Raw genomic sequence first — 20414 nt, 5'->3', positions numbered from 1 at the left:
CACACTTTTATCACTTGTCTTCTAGCGTGTCAATTTTTTTTTCCATTTTTTTCTTTCCGAAGAAAATGTGGAACGGTATTTTGAAATGGGCCTGGTACTCAGATATCACATACAATACTGTTTTTCTCTTTGTGAATACAAACGATGAAATTTTCCCAAACTGTCTTTGTTTCTAAACTCTAATGGCCTATAACATCACAGGCCAGACCGAGTTACAAATACTGTAAGATGTAAATTAACAAACAGCTTGCTTTAATATCTCTTACGATTGCTTGTAACAGCCTACTATGTCATTTTGCAATATAAACTCCAGGCTCATTGTATATTGTAGCTGGCATCGATTTGTGTGTGTGGTTCTTTTTTATCAGAAACCTGAATACGGTATGTATAATTAACAGCAGAAAGAGGAAAGTTATTACAAGGTCAGACACAGAATGTACTTTTACGGAATATGGGTTGATATCTATTTCTATTTTTGTGTACATCGGTCAGCAGGGTTACAGTTAGCTGACTTTTTATTGTAATAGCAACACTTTTAGAAAAGCTGGACTAAACAAATTATTTTAACATATTTTAATCCCCTCTCTGACCCTATGTGAAGTTCTACATTATTTGCGTGATGTACTGTATGTGTTATACCCGGGTGAGCCAGAGCTCGCAGCCCTAGTCTCCATGGTAACTGGCCGCGTTCACACGCGGATTCGCGTGAACACCTCCCGGAGCCACGGGGACGTGTTTGGGGTGGCTGTCTCAGCTACCAGCCCCCACTTAATGGGTACCTCTCTTGTCAGCTTCAGGATACTTTAACCCAGATGTGCCCATGGTCAGGCACTGTCATTGAGCTTTTCTACAATACTTCTCTAGGGAAGTGCTCTTAGCATTTACCGGCTGTTCTGACTATATTCACTGATTCAGCCCATCTGCCTTATCCCGAGGTGGAACCCAAAGCCAGACAAATCCTAGTCTACTCCTTACCCTCGACACCCTCACAGTCACAGACCAGACCAGCGGGACCCTGAAGCTTCCTGATTTTCCAGACTTGCTTGGCTGTGCAGCTACTCTACTCAGCTACTCTGTACCTCCCGTGTCCTGTCCGTCCTCTGTCTCCCTGTACAGCGCAGTACGTGCTTCATCCATCCTCTGTCTGCATGCACAGCACAGCCCCGGTATTGTCCAACTTTGTCTGCCTGTCTAGGGCTGTCCCAGCTCTCAACTCTTTGTTTACCTTCACTGAGACCAAGTATTTGGACTCCTCAGCCTGTCTTACAGATGGGGTGCTTTCCAGCTCAGCGCTGCATCATTACAATAAGAAAATGCATCTGTGGATGAATATTAAAACTACTGGAATGCAGATGAGTAAGTTCTTCCTAAAAAAATTACATGTAAGATGCACTGAGAGAAAGGTAATTTGATCCCAAAAGTGGTTTGAAAGTCAAGACGGATGCTATTGACAGCTTTATCTCTGACACACTAGTACAAAGCAACACTCTTAAAAAGGGGAATGTGTAAGGAGGCAGTCTTGGTTCAAGCAGACATGAGAAACTGAATTTAGGGAGCTAATGTGACGACTCATCTGACACTCAAGGGCTGTTTGCACTAGTGGCAGTTTCATCTCCTAAATGTGCTCATGGCTTCATTACTCTCAGTCATTTTAATTAACAGCTATGAATTCAAACCGTCTTTTTGATGTTGGGCCAAACGACTAGGCGACAATGAGTAATTGACTGTAGCTTCACCACTCAGATGCTGTGTGCACAGCACCAAAACATTTTTGTGGAAATATAAAACAGTACCTCTTTAAACAAATATACAGTTCATTTTTTTAAATGAAATCATTAACCGTTTTTTAAATGTTATAAATGCAAGTGTTAGTCTATACATAGGTAACTTATTTTTCCAGTCACGGGGTCTGTGTTAGTATCAGTATTGAGCTCGAACCGGAATTCCTTTATCCTCTGTTTTCCAGAGCTCTGCTGCTCCCTCACTCCTCACCAATGTCTCAGGTAATAACTGTCCATCATGAGGGACATATCCAGACTTCCCACACCCTTGACTGACACCCCCATGATCCTCTCCCTCCAGAGGGAGTCCTTTCCACTCTTTACTATGGTCCACATTCTGTCGATGACATCGCAGGGGATGTGGACAGGACAGATGCCATGTAGGATGTATTGTGGGATGAAGAAAAGTTTGGTGAGGAGGCCTGTCCTGTTGCCTACATGTCCATGAGGCACTGAGGGGGTTTGCTAAAGTCCTTTTTATTTGGTTTTGCAGCTCCTCAGTCATGACCCTGATAAGAGAGCGTGCTTGCTCTTGTAGGCCCTCATTCAGCATCCTAATTAAATCAAATGCTTAGCCAAACTTTCTAATCTCTATGCAAGTGATGAGTGCTTGTGTTTTAAGCAAGAAAATCTAAACAGAGAAAGAGTTCATTGTGTGAATTGACTGCCCCCGATGGGGTGAAGGTAAATAGACAGAGCCCAATTGAAAAGCTCTCTTGAGGATTCCTGAACTGTCTTCCATTTGGCCTTGTCAGCATTTAGTACTTAGGAACAAGTAATAGGTTTATTCCATGCTGAAAAAAAGAAGAAAGAAAACACAATGTTTCGGCCGTGGTGCCTTCTTCAGGTGTGAGGAGTGAGGTGTGAGGTTTGAGGCTCACACCTGAAGAAGGCTCCACAGCCAAAACGTTGTGTTTTCTTTTTTCTTTTTTTCAGCATGGAATAAACTTATCATTTGTTCCTTTGCAGCCTACGCATGCTGACGCAGCTACCCACCTGAACTACTACATTTAGTACTTAGGACTGCTCTGATAGAGCAGGGATTCATCTGCTTGTCTGTCATTTGATTCTGTTACTCCCATTCTGGACCTTGAAAGCGAACAGTGCTATAAATATCCACTATCTTCAAAGTGGGGTTATTTGCACATCTTTTTTTCCCCCTGGCAACAGATTCAATTTTGTCACTACAACAACTACAATAAAATAACCATCACAATGATCATGACACTGGGGTACAAACAGGGGCGCCACACAATTCCAGATGTAGAGAATCCTTGTTATTCATGTGGCCTGGTCCATTTTTTCCTCGAAGCAATAGAAGACTCTATCATACAGCCTCCTGAGGCTGTTTCCTGGCCCAGTTTTGTCCTCCTCTCACTGGTCTGTACAAGTGCTATCTTCTCAGTGTTCACTGCAGAATGTAATTCATGGATATTCATGCTGAAATGCACCATTATATTAACATGTGGCATTTTGTTTTCTCCAGCAATTCGTCACTCGAGTGCAAACAGGGACAGGCTTGCAATATGAATCCCTGAGAAAAATCAATGGAAAGTGTGGGGCTGGTTTAGCAGCTGTCGCTCGGCTATGGGTGGTGAATGACCATTTAGACTCATCATAAAATTCAGCCCTTAGCAGCTCGTGCCGCCACACAGTTCCTTGCAATATTGATCAGAGGAAAAGAGAATTCGATATTTTACACCAGTTTCATTTCCAGCTAATCTCTTATTATTACTTGTATTCACTGTGCTCCAGATGGGAGAGCTTTCCTCATTGATCTCCTTGACAGGTTTTGTAAATGTTGACACTACCGGGACACACTCTGGCTACATTATTAAAAGCTGACCTTTGATGAAGATAATCTTTGTTTATTAAATGTTTTCTTAAATAAATTTGTGATGATCTATCTAATGACAAATTTCACCCTAGACACTGGTGTTTTCTGTTAGCTCTGTGCAATGTGGTATAATTTATTCTTGAATATTTAAGCAATTTTTAAAAAACGAAGTTACAGTATTGGGTTTTGAAAAAGCCTTCTGTGCTAAAATGAGAAGTAAGGAGAAAACCATTTCTAGTCCATTCCCAGTCACACCTCTCTAAAGATCAAGACTTGCTCAGCTAAGCTTACCCTGTGCTGTATCTTTCCAATACAATATACAAACATATTGGACACAAAGGTTGAAGGAGCTGATACTGTGTATTCTGGGTATTCACAATACGGTATGCTTGTGCCCATTTTATCTTTACATTCACGTTTCATGTCTGGGAAGGTTATACAGTTCAGGAACAGGAACAGCAGGACTAGATATTAAGCAAGAGATTGTTTTTTTTTTAAATATTGAGATAATGTAAATCACGATCACAGCAGGGTATCCTCTTGATTTTTTTCTGCTATTGCTCCAAGCAGGAATGCATAAGAAAGCACCAGTTATTTTACTCTTCAAAATCACTTACACCACTATACTACTGATGCGCTTAAGGTACTTAACTCTTTAACCTTCTTCTCTGGGGAACAATTTTTGATAAAATAGCTCTCCTTCACACAAACCATTTTGAAGGTCTGGACAAAAAAGGAATGTGAGAAATTACAAGGAACCAATCACATACAGAAATAACAACCATGACTCATTCTTCAAAATTAAAAAACAAGTTTAATAAAAGCAATTGGACTTTTTCACTGTAAAGCTAGATCAGATTTAATTTGTTATGCACAATAAGTACATAAGTGCAGAACTGCACTAAGCTTTTAATATATAAAATCATTGTATTTGATTATTATTGAGCAGAAGCACAGGGTAAAAAATAATTATTCCATTCCGAGAGAGATGTTTGATAAAATGCCAAATGCTTTTAAGAATCTATCAGAGAAATATTGTTTTCCCCCACAGTCTATTCAATGTGCTTTTCATATTGGACCTACAATTTCTGGGTTCACTGCAAGGAATGACTCCTACCACATGAACACAGAAATGTACAATAAAGTATAGCTCTGAAGGTCTAACAGGAACAGGGATCACCATGCTGGGACTGTCAAATCAGCCACCACCTGTACGATATTCATCTGTCATACAGATAAGCAATTCATGAGGGGAAACTCAAATCCATTTGGGCAGCAAAAAAGTAAAAAAAAAAAAATCAAATTTTTAATGGGGTGAAATATTTAAAATGAGTGTAAAAATATGTTCTCACCTGAATCTTACAAAGGTTTAAGCTAACACATAAGTGTGTGCTCATTGTGATGTGCTACTGACAAAAGTGAATGTCTTTAATGTCATTTTGCCCATGAAAAGTAAAAACGGGATAGAGGCACGAAGTGGATGCTAGAATCATTGTGATTTCAAAAGAAGAAAGTAACATCAGTCAAAAGCACGTTTAGCTGCTGGAGGTTTTTGCGTAGTGTGTTGGGTTTATATATGGTGTGTGAACACACAGATGATACGCAGAGGTAGACATGTAACCCCATACAAGCAAAGGAATCTTTAAAACATCTGCTCTGTGCGGCTCCTCTTTCAGGCTTCAGACTGATAAAAATGCAGGTCAAAACACATTTCTCCTGCTATGATTTGTTGCACTTTCAAGTAAACCTTGTATTTTGGTCCATTACCTCAACGCAGGCAAGCTTTGTTACCTCTGTAAGCTACGTCTCGCCTTGCTGGAGTGAAGATCTGCTACAGGAAGTATGAGGAAGAAAGGAGAGGCCTCACTAGCCATCCAAATTTATACTGACTGAACATGCGATTACAGCAGAGTGCTACTGGTATTCGCTGCGTCTGTCTAACTTTGCATAGTGTGTCATTATAATGGGAAATCTTTTGCCTCCTTGCAGGAAACTCAGATGAGCACAGTGGCTTTGGCTGGGCTGTTTGCCTCTGCGGTGTGCACCATCAGATGATGATGGTGTTCTCCACAGTGACAGATGTGCACAGGCATTACACTTGAATGGGCACTTTTTTAATGGGATTTCTTTTCCTTTTCCTTCCAGTTCAACAGAGGAGCCGTTCCGCTGGAATACCCAAGGTAAAATTCTGTTGAGTTCAGGAGTTAATACGTGCGTGAGCACACACACACATATATATATTGTATAGAGTTATCTTCTCGGCTTCCCGGTTTGGAGCTCTTTATTTCATTACTCCCTCACTGGTGCATCCACGTGTGAGCCGGAGAGAAAGGGAAACATCCAATCTCACAAGACCCCTGTCACGCCCTCTGCAGCCAGAGGGCGCTCCTTCTCTGTCCTGTCCCTAGTTTCCGGTCTGCTGTCCTTCCTGTCCCTCTCTTCCTTGGGCTATATATTTCTGGGTCTTGCACTCTGTCCTGGCTCAGCATCGACGTTCTGATGTCCTGAGACCCGCCTAGCACCAGGGTGCCCCACGTCCGCTCCCTGAGGGCATAGGTTTTTATACGCCATTCCTGAACTCTTTGCACTAATGAGCCCGGGCCTTTTTCCCGTCTCGCCGCTACGCATATGGGTCTTTTTCCGCTCTCCTGCTCCCCACGGTTAGTCCCTTTGGATGTCCGTGACAACCCCCCTACCGCACAGCGAGGCGGTTCTCCGCCGGCCCTCCTGGGCCGCCTGCTCCGAGAGGGTCGCCATGGCGCTGCGTGTCCCGGTAGCCTCTTCCTCCTCCCAAGCCTGAGGCCACGGAGCTGCTTTCCCTGTGGCCGGGACAGGGATGGCGGGAAGTCTGGAGCAGTTCCTCCTGCATCAGTATTCTCTTCATTGCGGTTCATTTACACGGAGGCAGTAGTTAACAAGGGCATACTGCAGACAAGCATGTGGAAGCTTATGTGCCTTTTATACGCAGCAAACTGTATATACAGTAGATAGAAGAGTGCAATCTGTGATTTAGTTAATAATCTGTGTGTCTGCAGCCTTTCACTCTCTGGTACTATACATACTGTACATACAGTAATTGTTTTATACTGTATTATCCAATATTTTTTAATTAAAGTCTATTAAATAAACTGCCTGTTGATTGTGTTACATTAAACTCATACTCGCACACATACTCAGTGTGTCCAGGTGTGCTGCGGAAATTGTTTTGAGGGTGTGACTGACAGGTCGTGGGTCTGTAGTGCTCTCATGACAGCAGTACTGTGCTGATATGTTACAGGCATGCAAGTGCCCCACCCAGGGACCAGGGAGAGCTGTGTATCGAGCCTTTCTCAAATGTGCTCCACATATAGCGCTGACAAGCGAGAGGAAGTAGGATCATTTTTAAAAGAAATGAAGTGCCGTGGGTTTTCAATCAACGTGCTCTTGGCTCTGTGGGAGTGTTTAAGTCATCTGAAGATTAACATTTAGCTCCCTAAGAACACGGCTATCGGAATGGTTGCTGTATATGGATCTAAACTGTGCGTTAGGATCACTTGTATTAGTGATGCTGAGACCTCGGTCCCCTGCATAGTTTCATTGTTTTTGTTACAGTGGAGGTTAATCCTTTGCCTTAAACCCCTTGTATAACCCCCTGGCAGGCAACTTTGATACTCCTTGACGGGACGTGTCAGTAATGAGTGCAAGCAGGCACTCATTCACAAGGTGAAGGACATTTATTTACGGAATGTAACCACAGCAAAAACAAAATTCCTTTTGGGAGATCAGAGCTAATTCCACGAGTCATTGTGTTGTTCCAGTAATGCGTCGGTTGCTTTGATGACGAGGTTTACATTTTGGATTACAGATGGCCAAAAAGACATTGAAGATGAACTGACTACAGGCTTGGAACTTGTGGATTCCTGCATAAGGTCTCTCCAGGAGTCGGGCATCCTTGACCCGCCAGGATACTCTTCAGCTGAAAGTAAGGCTTTTTATGCCTTTGTGTCGATTGAATTTGTTTTTTGCATTTTTTTCATGTTGAGATATAATGTGCTTTTAGCAAAGCTGTGATTAATTGGACCCTAACGTTTATAGGGTGAGTCTTGAAGGATTTTTTAGCTTTAGTGATTGATCTTAATAATCCAAGAACAAAAACCAATCGAGATGCCTCATTAGATGAATGTATCTGTTTTCGGAATGCGATTCCTCCTGGAATTTTGATTGTCACCATAATAATATGCAACATGTGGTGTTTTTCTGCATTATTAAATAGCTGTAATGATTAGTCGTTCATTTATGGTGAGAGCCCTCACACTTCTGCACATCATTACAGGTGCTCGTCAAACAAAATACCTCAATTTATCACTTTCGGATTCTCTACTAAAAATTTGTTACTTTGTTAATAATTGGCCTTAATGATGTTTGTGAAATCTTTACACTAATATTCTATTCAAAGACCAAAATAACTATGATGCTAGTCTTTTGATCCTAGAAATTAGCTTCTGCAGTCTTTAAAAAATTCACATACATTCAATTCAACTTTATTAAGAGCTCTCTTGAAAGATACCTGAGAAATTTTACCTCTTCCACGTACTGGTTAAAGTGGTTCTGTAACAAAAGGTTCTCTGAAGATAAATACCTGTCATTGCTAATTCAGCGTGCGTCAGGGGTCTTGCTGTGAATTGAATTGCACAAAAGGATCAAGACGGCCCACTCTTTTCTTTTAAGAACACTAAAGTGCACAGGTTCTCCCTTGGCAATATAAAAAAGAATAAAATCTTAAGTAAGCCAGACAGGGTAATCAAATTCATATTCAGTTAGTTGAATGGGATGGAATGATAAGTCTGAAACTCCAAAAAGGGCAGAAAACTCAAAAAGGAACTTGACAAGTTGAGCAGCTTCTTAAATGTAAGATGATTAATGTATAGGTCTTTGTGGCTCATATAGCAAACCCTCTTAGATACGTGTTGTGCACTCAAAGCGTGGATTTGAGCACTGAGTGAAATAAAATGCTGAATTCAGTATCCATTCATTGAGGAAGCCTTTGTAATCTAAGTTTGCTCATTGCTTTTCAGTACAAGAGCTGCATTTCTGTCTTAGCTGTTTTGTTGAGCCAAGTCAGGCACTCTGCGCAGAAACAAGAGTAAAAATGCACCAACATCAAAGGCCAACATCACAGTCCAAGCATGCCCTTTTTACCTCAGAATAAAAAAGGAACCAAAATATTAGCTGTTGAGTGGGCTGTGTTCTAGACTCACACTTTTCTTACAGATTAGATTTACACTGTTTCTTACAGGCAGTGTACAGCATAATTTGACACTTGAGATTTTCCAAAGTGAACTGATGCTGTTCTCAGTGGAGTCGTCAGTGTAGCACACATACACTGTATATACTGTACATGCAAATACTTTATTTTCTTACAGAACACAGTTGGATTACCTGTACAAAATAATGCTCTGCACTGTTAGGAAAAACTAATATGTGCCACGATTTAATAAACATTTATTCTTTTAAACTGAGTTTTGAATTGTACAGTATACTCTTTGTTATGATCAGTGTATTTAACAGAAATTGTTTTCCGAGAGACCTCGGTTTTCTTCCCTGTAAGTTTTCATTGTAAGAGATGGGATCGTAATTTTTGAAGGTGGGCTTGAGTGCAGACTACTTCGTGTTTGCTTATGGTTGTGTGGCTAATGACCAACTGTACAAAGCCCTGGAGTTAACTGTTATATATGACCATTAAAATAAGTTCAAAATGCAAGTATTTTCTGTGGTAACTCCCTTTCTGTTGTTTTTTATACCTATGAGGAGAAGCAAGATTATTTCACATGGTTTCTCCAAGATTGCCAGTTAAAAGGTCTTTGTTTTTTTAATTGGAATCTTGGCTCTTGATGACTGCAATGAAACTGAACCATTTGGCTTTTTTTTCATGTTGTTTTCTCAAGCTGAAGTCTGAAGAGGCATGTAGAATGCTCTTAAATCCATCCTGTGGTTGCAAACTTGAAGCACCCTTCAAAGCTAAAATATTTAGCTGTGTTTTGCTTTTAGAATGTGTATGGATTGTTTTGCAATTCATTTCGAATTCGGATCTTCTATCATTTAGAATGACATTTTTTTACCAGCTTGTGACTTTCAGTTTGTGAGTTCTGCTTTTACCCATTTACTTCAAACTTCAAATCTAAAATTCCCATGTGGAGATATAACTTTTACTAAATGAAAAGCTGATTTTTGCCATTGAATGTAGAATTCTTTCCAAATCTTCATTATTATTTACTTCTTTCAGTGCTGCTTGAGGTTTTGGGAAAACCTCTCATCTTATAGCCCCACACTGCAGTGAAGTATTCCTTGAAAGAACAGTTTTGGATTTTGATTTTAATCATTCTAGTGCAGTAATTCAGTGGGAACCACCAAGCTGTGTGAGGGGAAAGATTATTTTTCCTTATATTTCAGAAATGTCTAATGCATGGCTTCCAGTGTTTGTAAGTAGTGTATTTGTCAGACGGTGTTTCTGTAGTACTATGATGTGGATACATTTAGATTTGTTTATACTGTAGCTTGTTGGGAACTAGGCCGACTGTTCTGAATACTGTCTCCAGCACAGCACTTGAGTCAAAAATAATCTTGAAAGTTCAGTAGAACTAAGAACATTTAGCGGTGCAGTAGTTTGTCATCTTTCAATGTACAGATTTTCCCAGAATCCACTATTCGCATAAAGCCGAAGATTTAACATTTTCATAGTCCACTGTTCCTTATGTCTTTATTTGTTCTATCTGTTTATAATTTGCTCTTTTTGGTGCTATTCATCTGCATCTTTAGGAGAAACAACTGAGCAATAACCTGCATAGGAAGAGTTTGACTCCTGACAATGGCGTGGAAGTAAAAGTTGTTATGGAATAAAAAATTTAGCTGTCCCAATTGTAGCCAAACAGGGGTCCTCTGTGTAAATACCTGCATTGTACTTTCTGGAGTCAATTAATCAATGGTAAAATATTCTCTCTCTCATTCCACTTTGTTGTAACAGAGACCTGGCACTTGCTAAGCTAAAAAAAGAGCTGATATCATCATAAGTTGCACAAAATATTCGTTAATTTCTAGCAAGAAAATTAGCTGTTCCCAATTACCTTTATTACTGTCCTGATTTCGACAGCGAGCAGCACGTGTGTTCAATCATTCTGAGCTTCTCCTGATAAATTATGTATGCTGTTTCTGCTTCACTGAGGTCTGCATCACTGCCTGCTCTAAATTACTTTCAACACAGGGCCGAGCCTTCTTTCCCAGAGTGCACTGCAGCTCACTTCCAATCCAGAAGGGTCTTTCCAGTACACAGCCAGCTACCATAGCAACCAGACCCTTGCTCTGAGTGATTCTTCAGCACCACAGATCCCTTCTCGCAGCGGCCAAGTTGGAGGTGCTGTCCACAGTTACAACCAGGTATGTGCCAGATTCAGACTCTGGGAGATTGTGTCTTGTGAAAGCCTTCAGTAAATTTACAGGCTTTTTCTGTTGGCTCCTGAAAGGAAAAGTTTACTAAATAATTCAGGGATGTAAAAGCACAGTTCTCTTGTATAGTAAAAGGAGATAAAGGGAGAGGAGAGTGCCTTATTACAAAGGAAACTGTCTTCATCACTTCAAGGGACTTCTAATTAACTTGGAAAGGATTTGGTGCTCAAGTGCTTCATTGTGTGATTGGATGTGTTTCATTCCTTAATTTTACCTCTGTCAAAGCTTTCTGAAAACCCTCTGTGAATGTGAATTTAAGTAGTTAAAGGCTTCTTCTAAATAAGTGTGAGAGATGAGGCAGAGCTCCCTTGATTTCTGTTACAACTGGGAGGAAGGAATTTGATGAAGAAAGTGATCAGTGCTTTGGTCGGATAGATTTCATTAAACGGGCCCTCTGAGAAACTTGTTCCTAAAGCCTACTCTGTTTCTGGAGGCTGATCAGGAGGCTGCACTGATAAATCTCTCTGTGGGAGCTCTTATGTGAAGACATTCATTTTCACCGATTAGCAGCCACGGATGATCTACTGAACCTGGGATCTTAGATATATAAATTGCAAACCTGCCTTCTTATTTTTAATAAACGGCCTGAAAATAAAAACCACCTCCCACACTCAGCTCTCTGCTTATTTCCCACAAAAAGGTATCAAATACTACAGTATGCACTGCATCATTTTCCAAACTGATGTTAGTTAATAATTATATCTAAGTTATAATGGGTTAAGTGTTCACTGAAAATCACTAAGCTAGTTGTGGTTCATTATGTATGCTTATGTAAGAGAAGTCTCTCAACTTCACAGCGAGACATGCTTGTAGATCACTGCGCTGTCTTTGCACAATGACCCTTGAGTTTATGAAAATTGGAACAGCTTCCATAAGAGGCACCAGCCAGGTTATTTTGTATTTGCCATGCTCCTGTCTGTGTGCAACCTCCCTCTCCTTGTTCATCTTGTCTCGCTCGTGTTGTTCATCTCTGCGCTGGTGGGGCTGTTCAGGGTCCTGAGTGCTTCACGGTTCATTCACTTCCCTCTGCAGGGGGTCTGATTTGAGATAGATGGGATTAACAATAAAGGAGAATCTTTTTTTTTTCTCAGCGGTTCAGCAAAAATAACAAAAGCCTTGGCTTTGTGCTTCTCAATCACGCAAAGATTTTGTGCAAGGCAGTGCCAAATTAGGTGGCATAATGGTGTTTGGCTGTCAAGGTGATTCTTCTGAATATATCTTGAGGAGACCAGGGTAGTCAGTCATAGGTTAATAGAATACATTGGAAACTGAATATATACTGTATATTCACAGTATAACAGTCTGCTTATAATGACATAACCCAAAGGAATTTCAATGTCTTTAGCCTGAATAGGGTATCCATTTAGAGTCCACTGCAGGTGACTCATTATATGAATACATGTATAAATCATATTTTAATCTTTTGCCCAGCAAAGAGTATTGCAGTGTTACACCACCAGTACCAGGTGGTTGTTTGGGTCCCAGTTTGGCAGTTTATGACAGTCAGGGCTGTCCCTCCTTTGCTCCAGTCCACCCAGCTATGAAAGTGAGTAAGAGCTCTGCGTGGATCCACACCCCATCTGGAGGAGAGTCACATCCTGTCCGTCCCCTTAACAAGACAAACACCAGGATGATCTGTGGGCTGATGTGCCTCCAGGCTCAGGAGTCGACCTCACTTACCCAGGAAGCCTTTAGTACAAACTGTAGAATTCCATAAGAAACTGTGGTTTCTTGGTTTCTTTTTTGGCATAGATCTATTGTATTATATTATATATTGTTTGTATAAAAATGTTGTAGGGAATTGAGTGTATATGGCATGAGCTTTTCTGAAAAAAAAATGTAAGCAGTCAAATTGTAGAATTCAGGCAGGCGGACCTGTTCAGCTGTCTTTTGATATTGTGTGGTAGGATATACGTTTTGGGTCTCTCTTGACATTTATGGTAACACATAATGTTGGCCAGGGCTGAGCGTGCATCATAAAAAGGATCTCCAGAAGGATCACGTTTGGGGCAGAAGAAGATACGTTTGTCAGGAAAGGGCCTGTCCATGAATTCAACTAATTTCACAACTTCACTGAGCTGCGCTGTGACTTTTTGTATGCCTACAAAATACATAATCATAATGAAGCTGTTTGGAATAGCACAAACAACATCACTGGATGTTCAGATATGCTAAAGCTTAATAAACATAATAAAATAAGCTCAAGAAGTGGGACATTTGTTTAAAACAAACTATTTTAGTGTGGCTTTTCCTTTATTGGAGTAAATGCCAGAGATGTTTGCTGTTTTGTAGTCATAAGATATGACCTCTGATTAGATATATGTTTTGTATGCAATACTGTAGGTCTTCGAGGTGTTAGTCTTGGAATTTGCTTTGTAAATTGGTTTGTTCCAAATGATTGTGAACAAACAACATTTGCACTTTCTGCACTTATGCTAGAAAAAAAATGTTTGAAAACTTCTTTAAATCCTTGAAAAACAAAATGCAGATCACATACACATTTTCTGTACTGCCAACCAAGTATTTGAGACACCTAAAGGTGTTGTTTTCCATAAGGATTCAATGCATGTGCTGTCCTATATTCAATTCGCCTGGAGCACTGCTTTAAAAAGAAATACTTATGTGTCACTAACAATGCATTGAATTGTGTGTAACAATTTCAGGGAACAGGCTCTATTTTCTGGCTGCAGTAATATAATGGATTACAATGAATTGAGACATATATAAGTATGATTCTCCTTTAAGCCAATAGCAATTTCATCAATTACCAAAACAAAATTCATTTAGAAAGTACACTCCTTTTTGTAATCACTTCATGTTTGAAATGTTCCCAGTCTGTGGTGGTGTGATTAAAATAGCACAACACCGCAGTCTTTCCTGGAGGGCTGGAGTCGCGCACCTTCAGGGTGACACACTACTCTTTCTGTTTTTATTTCGAAGTGTTGCTAGAGGTCCTGTGGCAGGCTGGCCCTGCTCGTCCTCTGATGAGTCTAGCAGGCTCCCAGGCTCTCTGCCTGTTGGACCAGCACGCCGGTGTGGTTGGTCAATCAGTCACTTCCCTGCCTCGCACTGAGTGAAGGGGAGAAACATCGGTTTTCCAAAACTGTGCCGTCAGGGTACACGTGGACCCGTGGTTTTGCGGATTCTGTAGGGCTTTTGTAAAAGTGACCAGTGAAAGAAACGTGTGCGAGTGTCATTGAAAGGTGAGGTGTTTCCGTCCGATATTGTAAATGCTCCCTGTCTCCTCCCAGGTGACGTCGAACCGCGCCGCCCAGCTGGCAGCGGGCGAGTCCTCGCAGCCCCCGCCCCGCGAGTCCTTCGCGCCCAGCCACGCCAGCGCCTTCCACCTGCCCGACCCCCAGCACCCGCCCGCGCTGTACTACTCCAGCTCCACCCTGCCCGCGCAGCGCGTCAGCTCGCCCCTGTCCATGCAGCAGGGCGGCTCGCCCAGCAAGCTGCAGCGCGTGGGCTCGGCCTCGGAGACCTCAGGCTACGCCACCACGCAGAGGGTGTCCTCCCCCAAGCAGTCCCCCAGCCGGCTGGCCAAGTCCTACAGCACCAGCTCGCCCATCAACATCGTGGTGTCCTCCTCGGGCCTGGCCTCCTCCCCGCTGCGTGTCGCCTCGCCGCCCAACGCCCAGGGGGGCCTGCCCTCCTCCCCCCTGCACCAGATCAGCTCTGCCGTGGGCAGCTACGCCACGCTGTCCCCCACCAAGCGGCTGGTGCATGCCTCCGACCAGTACAAGCACTCGCATGACCTGTACGGCGCAGCCACCCTGCAGAGACCCGGCAGCCTCGCAGGTAAGCACCGGCCGGCCCGGCGCCGTGCGCTCGCCGCGGGTCCAGCAGGCATCTGCTGCTCATCTCAGTCTACTAGCTGTGTTTCTGTATGTTCAGCAACAGCATTCTCTACTGTAGGACACTGCAGCGAACCTTAAAGATATTGCTGAGTTTAAGAGTCTTATACTGTATGTACAGTACTGTACATCAATTTCAAATATGAATTATCTAATGTACTGAGGTATATGGGTGTATATATACTATCCTATATATACCCATTCAGTATATGGAAACAAATAGTAGTTGTTCTTCTTTTAAAGCATAAAAGCTTTATGCGGGATATACTACTGAACTCAAATGTTTCTGCCTGCTTTCCCACACTGCATTCTGGGCCAGTCAGGGCCCAGAGTGGTGCATTTGCTGTGACAAACCCATGGCTGTTCAGCTCTGGATTTAAAGACCCTTCTTTGCCATGTCTGCCCTGTGATTTTATTGCCTCAGCTGTGTTGTGATTTATGCCCATGTTAGGCCGTGAATCTCTTGGTCTCAATGGAGTTTTGGGGGCGGATCTGCCAGCTATTGAAGAAATGTTCTTATTGATGGTTCAAACTGGCTTATTTGTTATTTTTTCACATTTGTGTTTTGCAAATTGCTGGCTCAGAAAATGTGATCTTGCAAGTCTTGTAACAGACTTAACGCATTATATTTGTAACACCATTCCTGCTGTTAATGTTGTTTAACTTAACCAAACAGTTTTGTTCAGGTACGTACTGTAGTGTTTGTCTTGTTCAACAGATTTTTGTTCGGTTGCCTGGTTTGACCCTTGTTGAGTTGGTTTCTTGGATACTTCTGACATTTGAAGCTGACTGTGAAACCAACAATCTAGCTGAGAGCTAAGAGCTGTTGTGTGAAGAATCTGATAGCACTCCTTTAGGGATGATCTGTTCTTCTTCTCCATGTGTTGTTGGTTAACTATACAGTAGATGGATTTTGGGGTTGTGGACAGTCTGTGTTGCCCATTATAATCAAACACAGTTCTCACAGCAGGGGTGGCAGGAGCTCTGTCACAGAAGGAAAAAATACCAAGGCTTCACAGGCTCTATACTTTGTCTGCATGCAGACAAATCAAAGAAATGGAGGCTTTAGTTTCACTGGTCTCCAGAAGACCACTTATTTTATGGGAAAAATAAAACAGAGAAGGTTATGGTTTACATTTTGCCTGAAAAAATTTCTATAGCTGTTTTTTAAATGCAGTATTGTGTGATTGTTGCTCACAACAGTGCCAGTTTCCTTTGCCAAGTAAATAACATATCAGCTTCAGCTCTAAGGAGTATCATTTTTTTATTAAAGTGAAGCAACAACCTCAGGGCATGAACACCAAAATTATTGTACACTCTAAAATATATGTGTCTGCCTGGGTACAGTGGGTGAGTACAAACCCCTAACAAGATTATAACAAAGGGTTCAGTACACACACAAAGGCTGTGCTGTGAAAAGGCTAAGGGGAAAATATTCTAAATTTGTGTTTCTTAAAGTATTGCCCTTGGTTTTCATGTTTTTTGTTTCTGTATCTTGGGACACCTGTTTCCCATTGTTCTAGCCTTCAGTCTTGAGTAAACATCTGAAAGCCTTATAAATAAAGCACTATGTTTTTAAGCATATTTGTCACTTCAGTGCTTTTCCTGAGAGTAAGTCACTGTGGCTCAAGGTTGTGATGAATACAGGTGTGTTTTGAGAAGATTCTGTGTTCTTAAACCAGCTTTGGTCTGTTGCAGGTCTAACTAATGCACAATCAGGCCTGACCGGCTTTGTTAAATATGTCAGAAAATGGGGACAAATGCCCAGGGGACTGACATTTGTGCAAATACATTGCAGTGCGAGCTCAGGGTAAAGTTTCGAAACAGTCAGTCAGACAGTCTCCTTTGCCAGCTTAAAAAGGAATTGATACTGTTCCACCATTTTGAGCTCATGAGTTTATCCTCTGCGTTTTGGCAATTTGCTGTTACTCCGGAGTTCATTATCTGAAAACCTAGAAAATTGATATTCTGAGAGTGTGCGTGGCATTATTGATTTTCTGCCCTATCACCTGTCACTTGATTTAGTTTAGAGCATTGCTGCCGTACTATAGGAGGCTGAAAACTAAACACTGTAAAGCCAGCAGAAGCCAACCTGAAACATTGGCTGGCCTCCAATGTCAGTGTGATTAAAATAAAAGGCACAGGCTGGCCTTGTTTCCAATGAGCTAGACTCAGTTCTAACACTGCCTCTTCTTTAGAGAAGGCCTTTGTGGGTCTGGGCGGATGTAAGGATGAGAGTATTTGAAGACATACTCAGGGTTTCACAGACCTATATGAAGTTTCATTAGCAGGCTTTCATAGGGTTAGTAATGTAAAGGATTAGTCTGTTCAGTATTGTTTCAGTTTTGAATATACAGTACTGTAAAAGCTCCTGTATTTCTGAAAAAAATGTATTCCCCACTGGGTAAACAAAAGGTTTTGGGTAAAATGGTGTTTTTGTATTTTAAAGAGATTTTGTTTATTCAGTTTTCTGTGCATTGCAGCGACCTGATTAATTATTTTCTCAGAAGGAATTGCTCTGTATGGAACTTACTGTAAGTGTAACTTGCTTTGCTCATGTCTACAAACTAACATATTGCACAGAGACAGGTATAGTATGACAATCCATAGGCCCTTCACATCCTTAAAATGTTTAGCTTGCATAATGAGCTTAAGGCCTTTCAGGTGTAAATGCAGTATTGTGCTTTTTGCTTTCCTGGCATTGATGATTGGTTGTTCAGTCAGTTGATTTGTCATTTGTGACAGTATAGGGGGTCACTACTGGCCAAGATCTTTCAATTTCATAATGTTATCTACTACGGGAAAACAAGCCACACAAACGTTCTTCTGGTATACACAGAGTGCAGCACAATGTTAAAAAGTCTTTCATTACTTCCAAAACCAGCAAATATAAAGTCTAACTCCTTCTGTGCAGCCGTATTTTTCTTTCAAGCTCTCAGAACTTCTGACCTCTAAAACCTACTTCAGCGGCAAATCCAGAAGATTCAGGTCTTTCCTAAACCAGAATGCAATAGGCTGTGCAATTTTAGTTTCTTTCTTAACCTACAACCACAATAGGTTAAGAAACAAGCTAAGTGTTGACAGCTGAGGCTCATTTTTTAAGAACCAGGCAAAGGAAACAAGTCGCTTGGTACCAATACCTTCCTTAGTACTGAAGATCCACCTCTTGTTTCTTGTTTCTCTGTGTTATACACATCAAGGACTATTCTGAAACTCGAATTATACCAGGTTTCCTTGTGCTGTACTTTGAAATGACATATTCTGACTACTGAACCTTTTGTTAACTCCTTATTTCTTTTAATTTATTCTGTGTAGTCTAGTTATAATTGTTATTTTAGTGCCAGAAATAAAAAGAACCCCCAATATAATTATGGGAATTACAGTTTTTACTGTGATACCCTCGCTTAATCAAACTGTCTTTTCATTAAAGGATATATAGTTACCATCTCAGGCTGTCCATTCATCAGCTGAAGCTAAGCTCAAACTGGGTCATGCATCAAGATGATCCTAATGATCCTAAACATACAGTACAAGCAAATCTAGAACAGAATGGCTAAAGAAATGTCACCGTGTGGATCGGCCAAGCGGAAGTTCAGACCTGTTCATGCAAGGAAACCCTCATATGTCACAGACAAGAAGCAGTTCTGTAAGGAGGAATGGGCCAAAAGTCTTAAAAACCTTTGCGAGAGACAGATAAATGGCTACAGGAAACATCTAGCTGAAGTTATAGCTGCTCAAGGAGGTCCCACCAGTTATTGAATGTAAGACTTCACATATTGCACTTATTCACACAAGGATATTTACTGTTGGTCCAGTTTGTTAAATTATTCAAATAGATTTTGTGTATTTGTTTTATTTAATGAGATTAGCTCTTATTAAGTCTTACATGAAAATTTAATAACATTTTAGTTCTAACATACACAAGAATACAGACCAACCTGGGGGATCCACAAACATCTTCCTGGCACTGCAAGCTCTAGAAAGTGAGTGATTGCTCCCGCCCTGCAGCCAGTGAGCAAACAGAGTCGGGAATAATTGTTCTACTGCCTCTTGCCACTCCTGAGAGTTAGTGAAGAATGTGGGTCAAGCAACTACTTGCCATCTGGGGTATAAACCTATAAATGAGTTATGAGACTGACATCAGTTATTGTTGTCTTGGAAACCACGAAGCAGGAAAGTTTTGAGTCAATTAAATTGCAGATGATCGAGAAAAAGAAAGAATCCGTTTGTTTGGGAGAGTTGTTGTTTGTGGTTGTGAGAATCATGTGCCATAGCAATTCTCAGCATATGGGTCTGCACTTTTTTCAAATCGTGGGTGCATTCGAAGGTTCATCTTTAGCACATACAGTAGGGGAGACAGAGACAGATTGTTTAACGGAATACATGTAGGTTTCTGTTTCATGGTGATGGAGCTGCATCAAAATAGTTCTTAAAAATGTGGCATTACAAACTGAATCCTCATTTGTCGTGGTTGTCTACTGGGTACTGTACAGTACGTGAATAAATATGGAATTAAACTCCAGATTTCCAGTGTCTCAAGAAACATTTGCATCACAGTTTCACTACGAGAGATTTTCTGGTCTATTAAGATCATTAGATCATTAGAAAGATTAATAACCGAGAAGAGGCCATTCTGCCCATCTTACTTGTTTGCTTCTCTAGAAGTAGTTGGCTTTGTCAACACAGCTGGGTAGTTTGTTCCAGACTCTAACAATATTAAAATGCCTCTGCTTTCTGTTTTAAATGCACCTCCCTTTTTTACTCCATGTGTGTTAAGCGTAAATGATTACCTCTTTCCTTTAACCGTTCTGATGTTCAGGTGACAAACTGGAGAAAGTACTTTATTGTCAAAATTATATTTGCTCAAATATAGACAGCCCCAGTCATTCTGTTTTTCAAATGATCATGTCTCAAATTCATTGGCATTTTCATAAACATTTAAGGAGTCTTTCACTGATTATTTTGAATCTCATAAATTCTAATGAAAGTAAAGGGTTTCAATCACAGAAAGACTACTAATCTCTCATTGTGTGAGAGTCTCACTTAAGTTCTTTGATTATCTGATGCCTGGTTCTCAATGTTTGGCTTTTTGGAACTCTCTGATTTTATTTGAATGCAAGATGCTGATTTTAAGACAGATCTTCCAAGTGGTTCCATCTTATGCAAAGTACTTTCAAATCAGAAAGGCATTATATATGCTCAGTCAAGAGTGAAAAAACACCTAGAGATTAACACACAGATTGGAAAATGATTACACACTAGTTTGATTAAGTCCTGTTCTCCGGTTTCTCTGGCTTTGGTGCAGCTTTCTATCTGATGTTAATTACCATTACAGCCTCTGAAGAGATAAAACGATGTAGTGGTCAAGGATTCAGAGTCCATTTCATACTAAATTGCCAGCAGCAGCTTTGAAAACTGTTAAAATAAGGATTTCACATGAATCCCTAATTTTCACTCTAT

General features: G+C 41.0%; 1 protein-coding gene across 5 annotated transcripts in view; it reads left to right on the top strand.

Annotated features, from left to right (window-relative positions):
• Nucleotides 1-20414, top strand: part of ctnnd2a (catenin (cadherin-associated protein), delta 2a) — a 302050-nt gene that overhangs the window by 138045 nt on the left and 143591 nt on the right. For all 5 annotated transcript variants that reach the window (XM_015354990.2, XM_015354991.2, XM_015354992.2 and 2 more), the window contains 4 exons: nucleotides 5764-5798; nucleotides 7463-7579; nucleotides 10856-11028; nucleotides 14349-14898. In XM_015354990.2, the coding sequence (XP_015210476.1) occupies nucleotides 5764-5798; nucleotides 7463-7579; nucleotides 10856-11028; nucleotides 14349-14898 (875 nt within the window). The remainder of the gene's footprint in view (nucleotides 1-5763; nucleotides 5799-7462; nucleotides 7580-10855; nucleotides 11029-14348; nucleotides 14899-20414) is intronic.

This window comes from Lepisosteus oculatus, chromosome 6 (genome assembly GCF_040954835.1).
Source record: "Lepisosteus oculatus isolate fLepOcu1 chromosome 6, fLepOcu1.hap2, whole genome shotgun sequence".
In the NCBI taxonomy this organism is placed as follows: Eukaryota; Metazoa; Chordata; class Actinopteri; order Semionotiformes; family Lepisosteidae; genus Lepisosteus; species Lepisosteus oculatus.
This window is presented reverse-complemented; position numbering and strand designations above follow the sequence as displayed.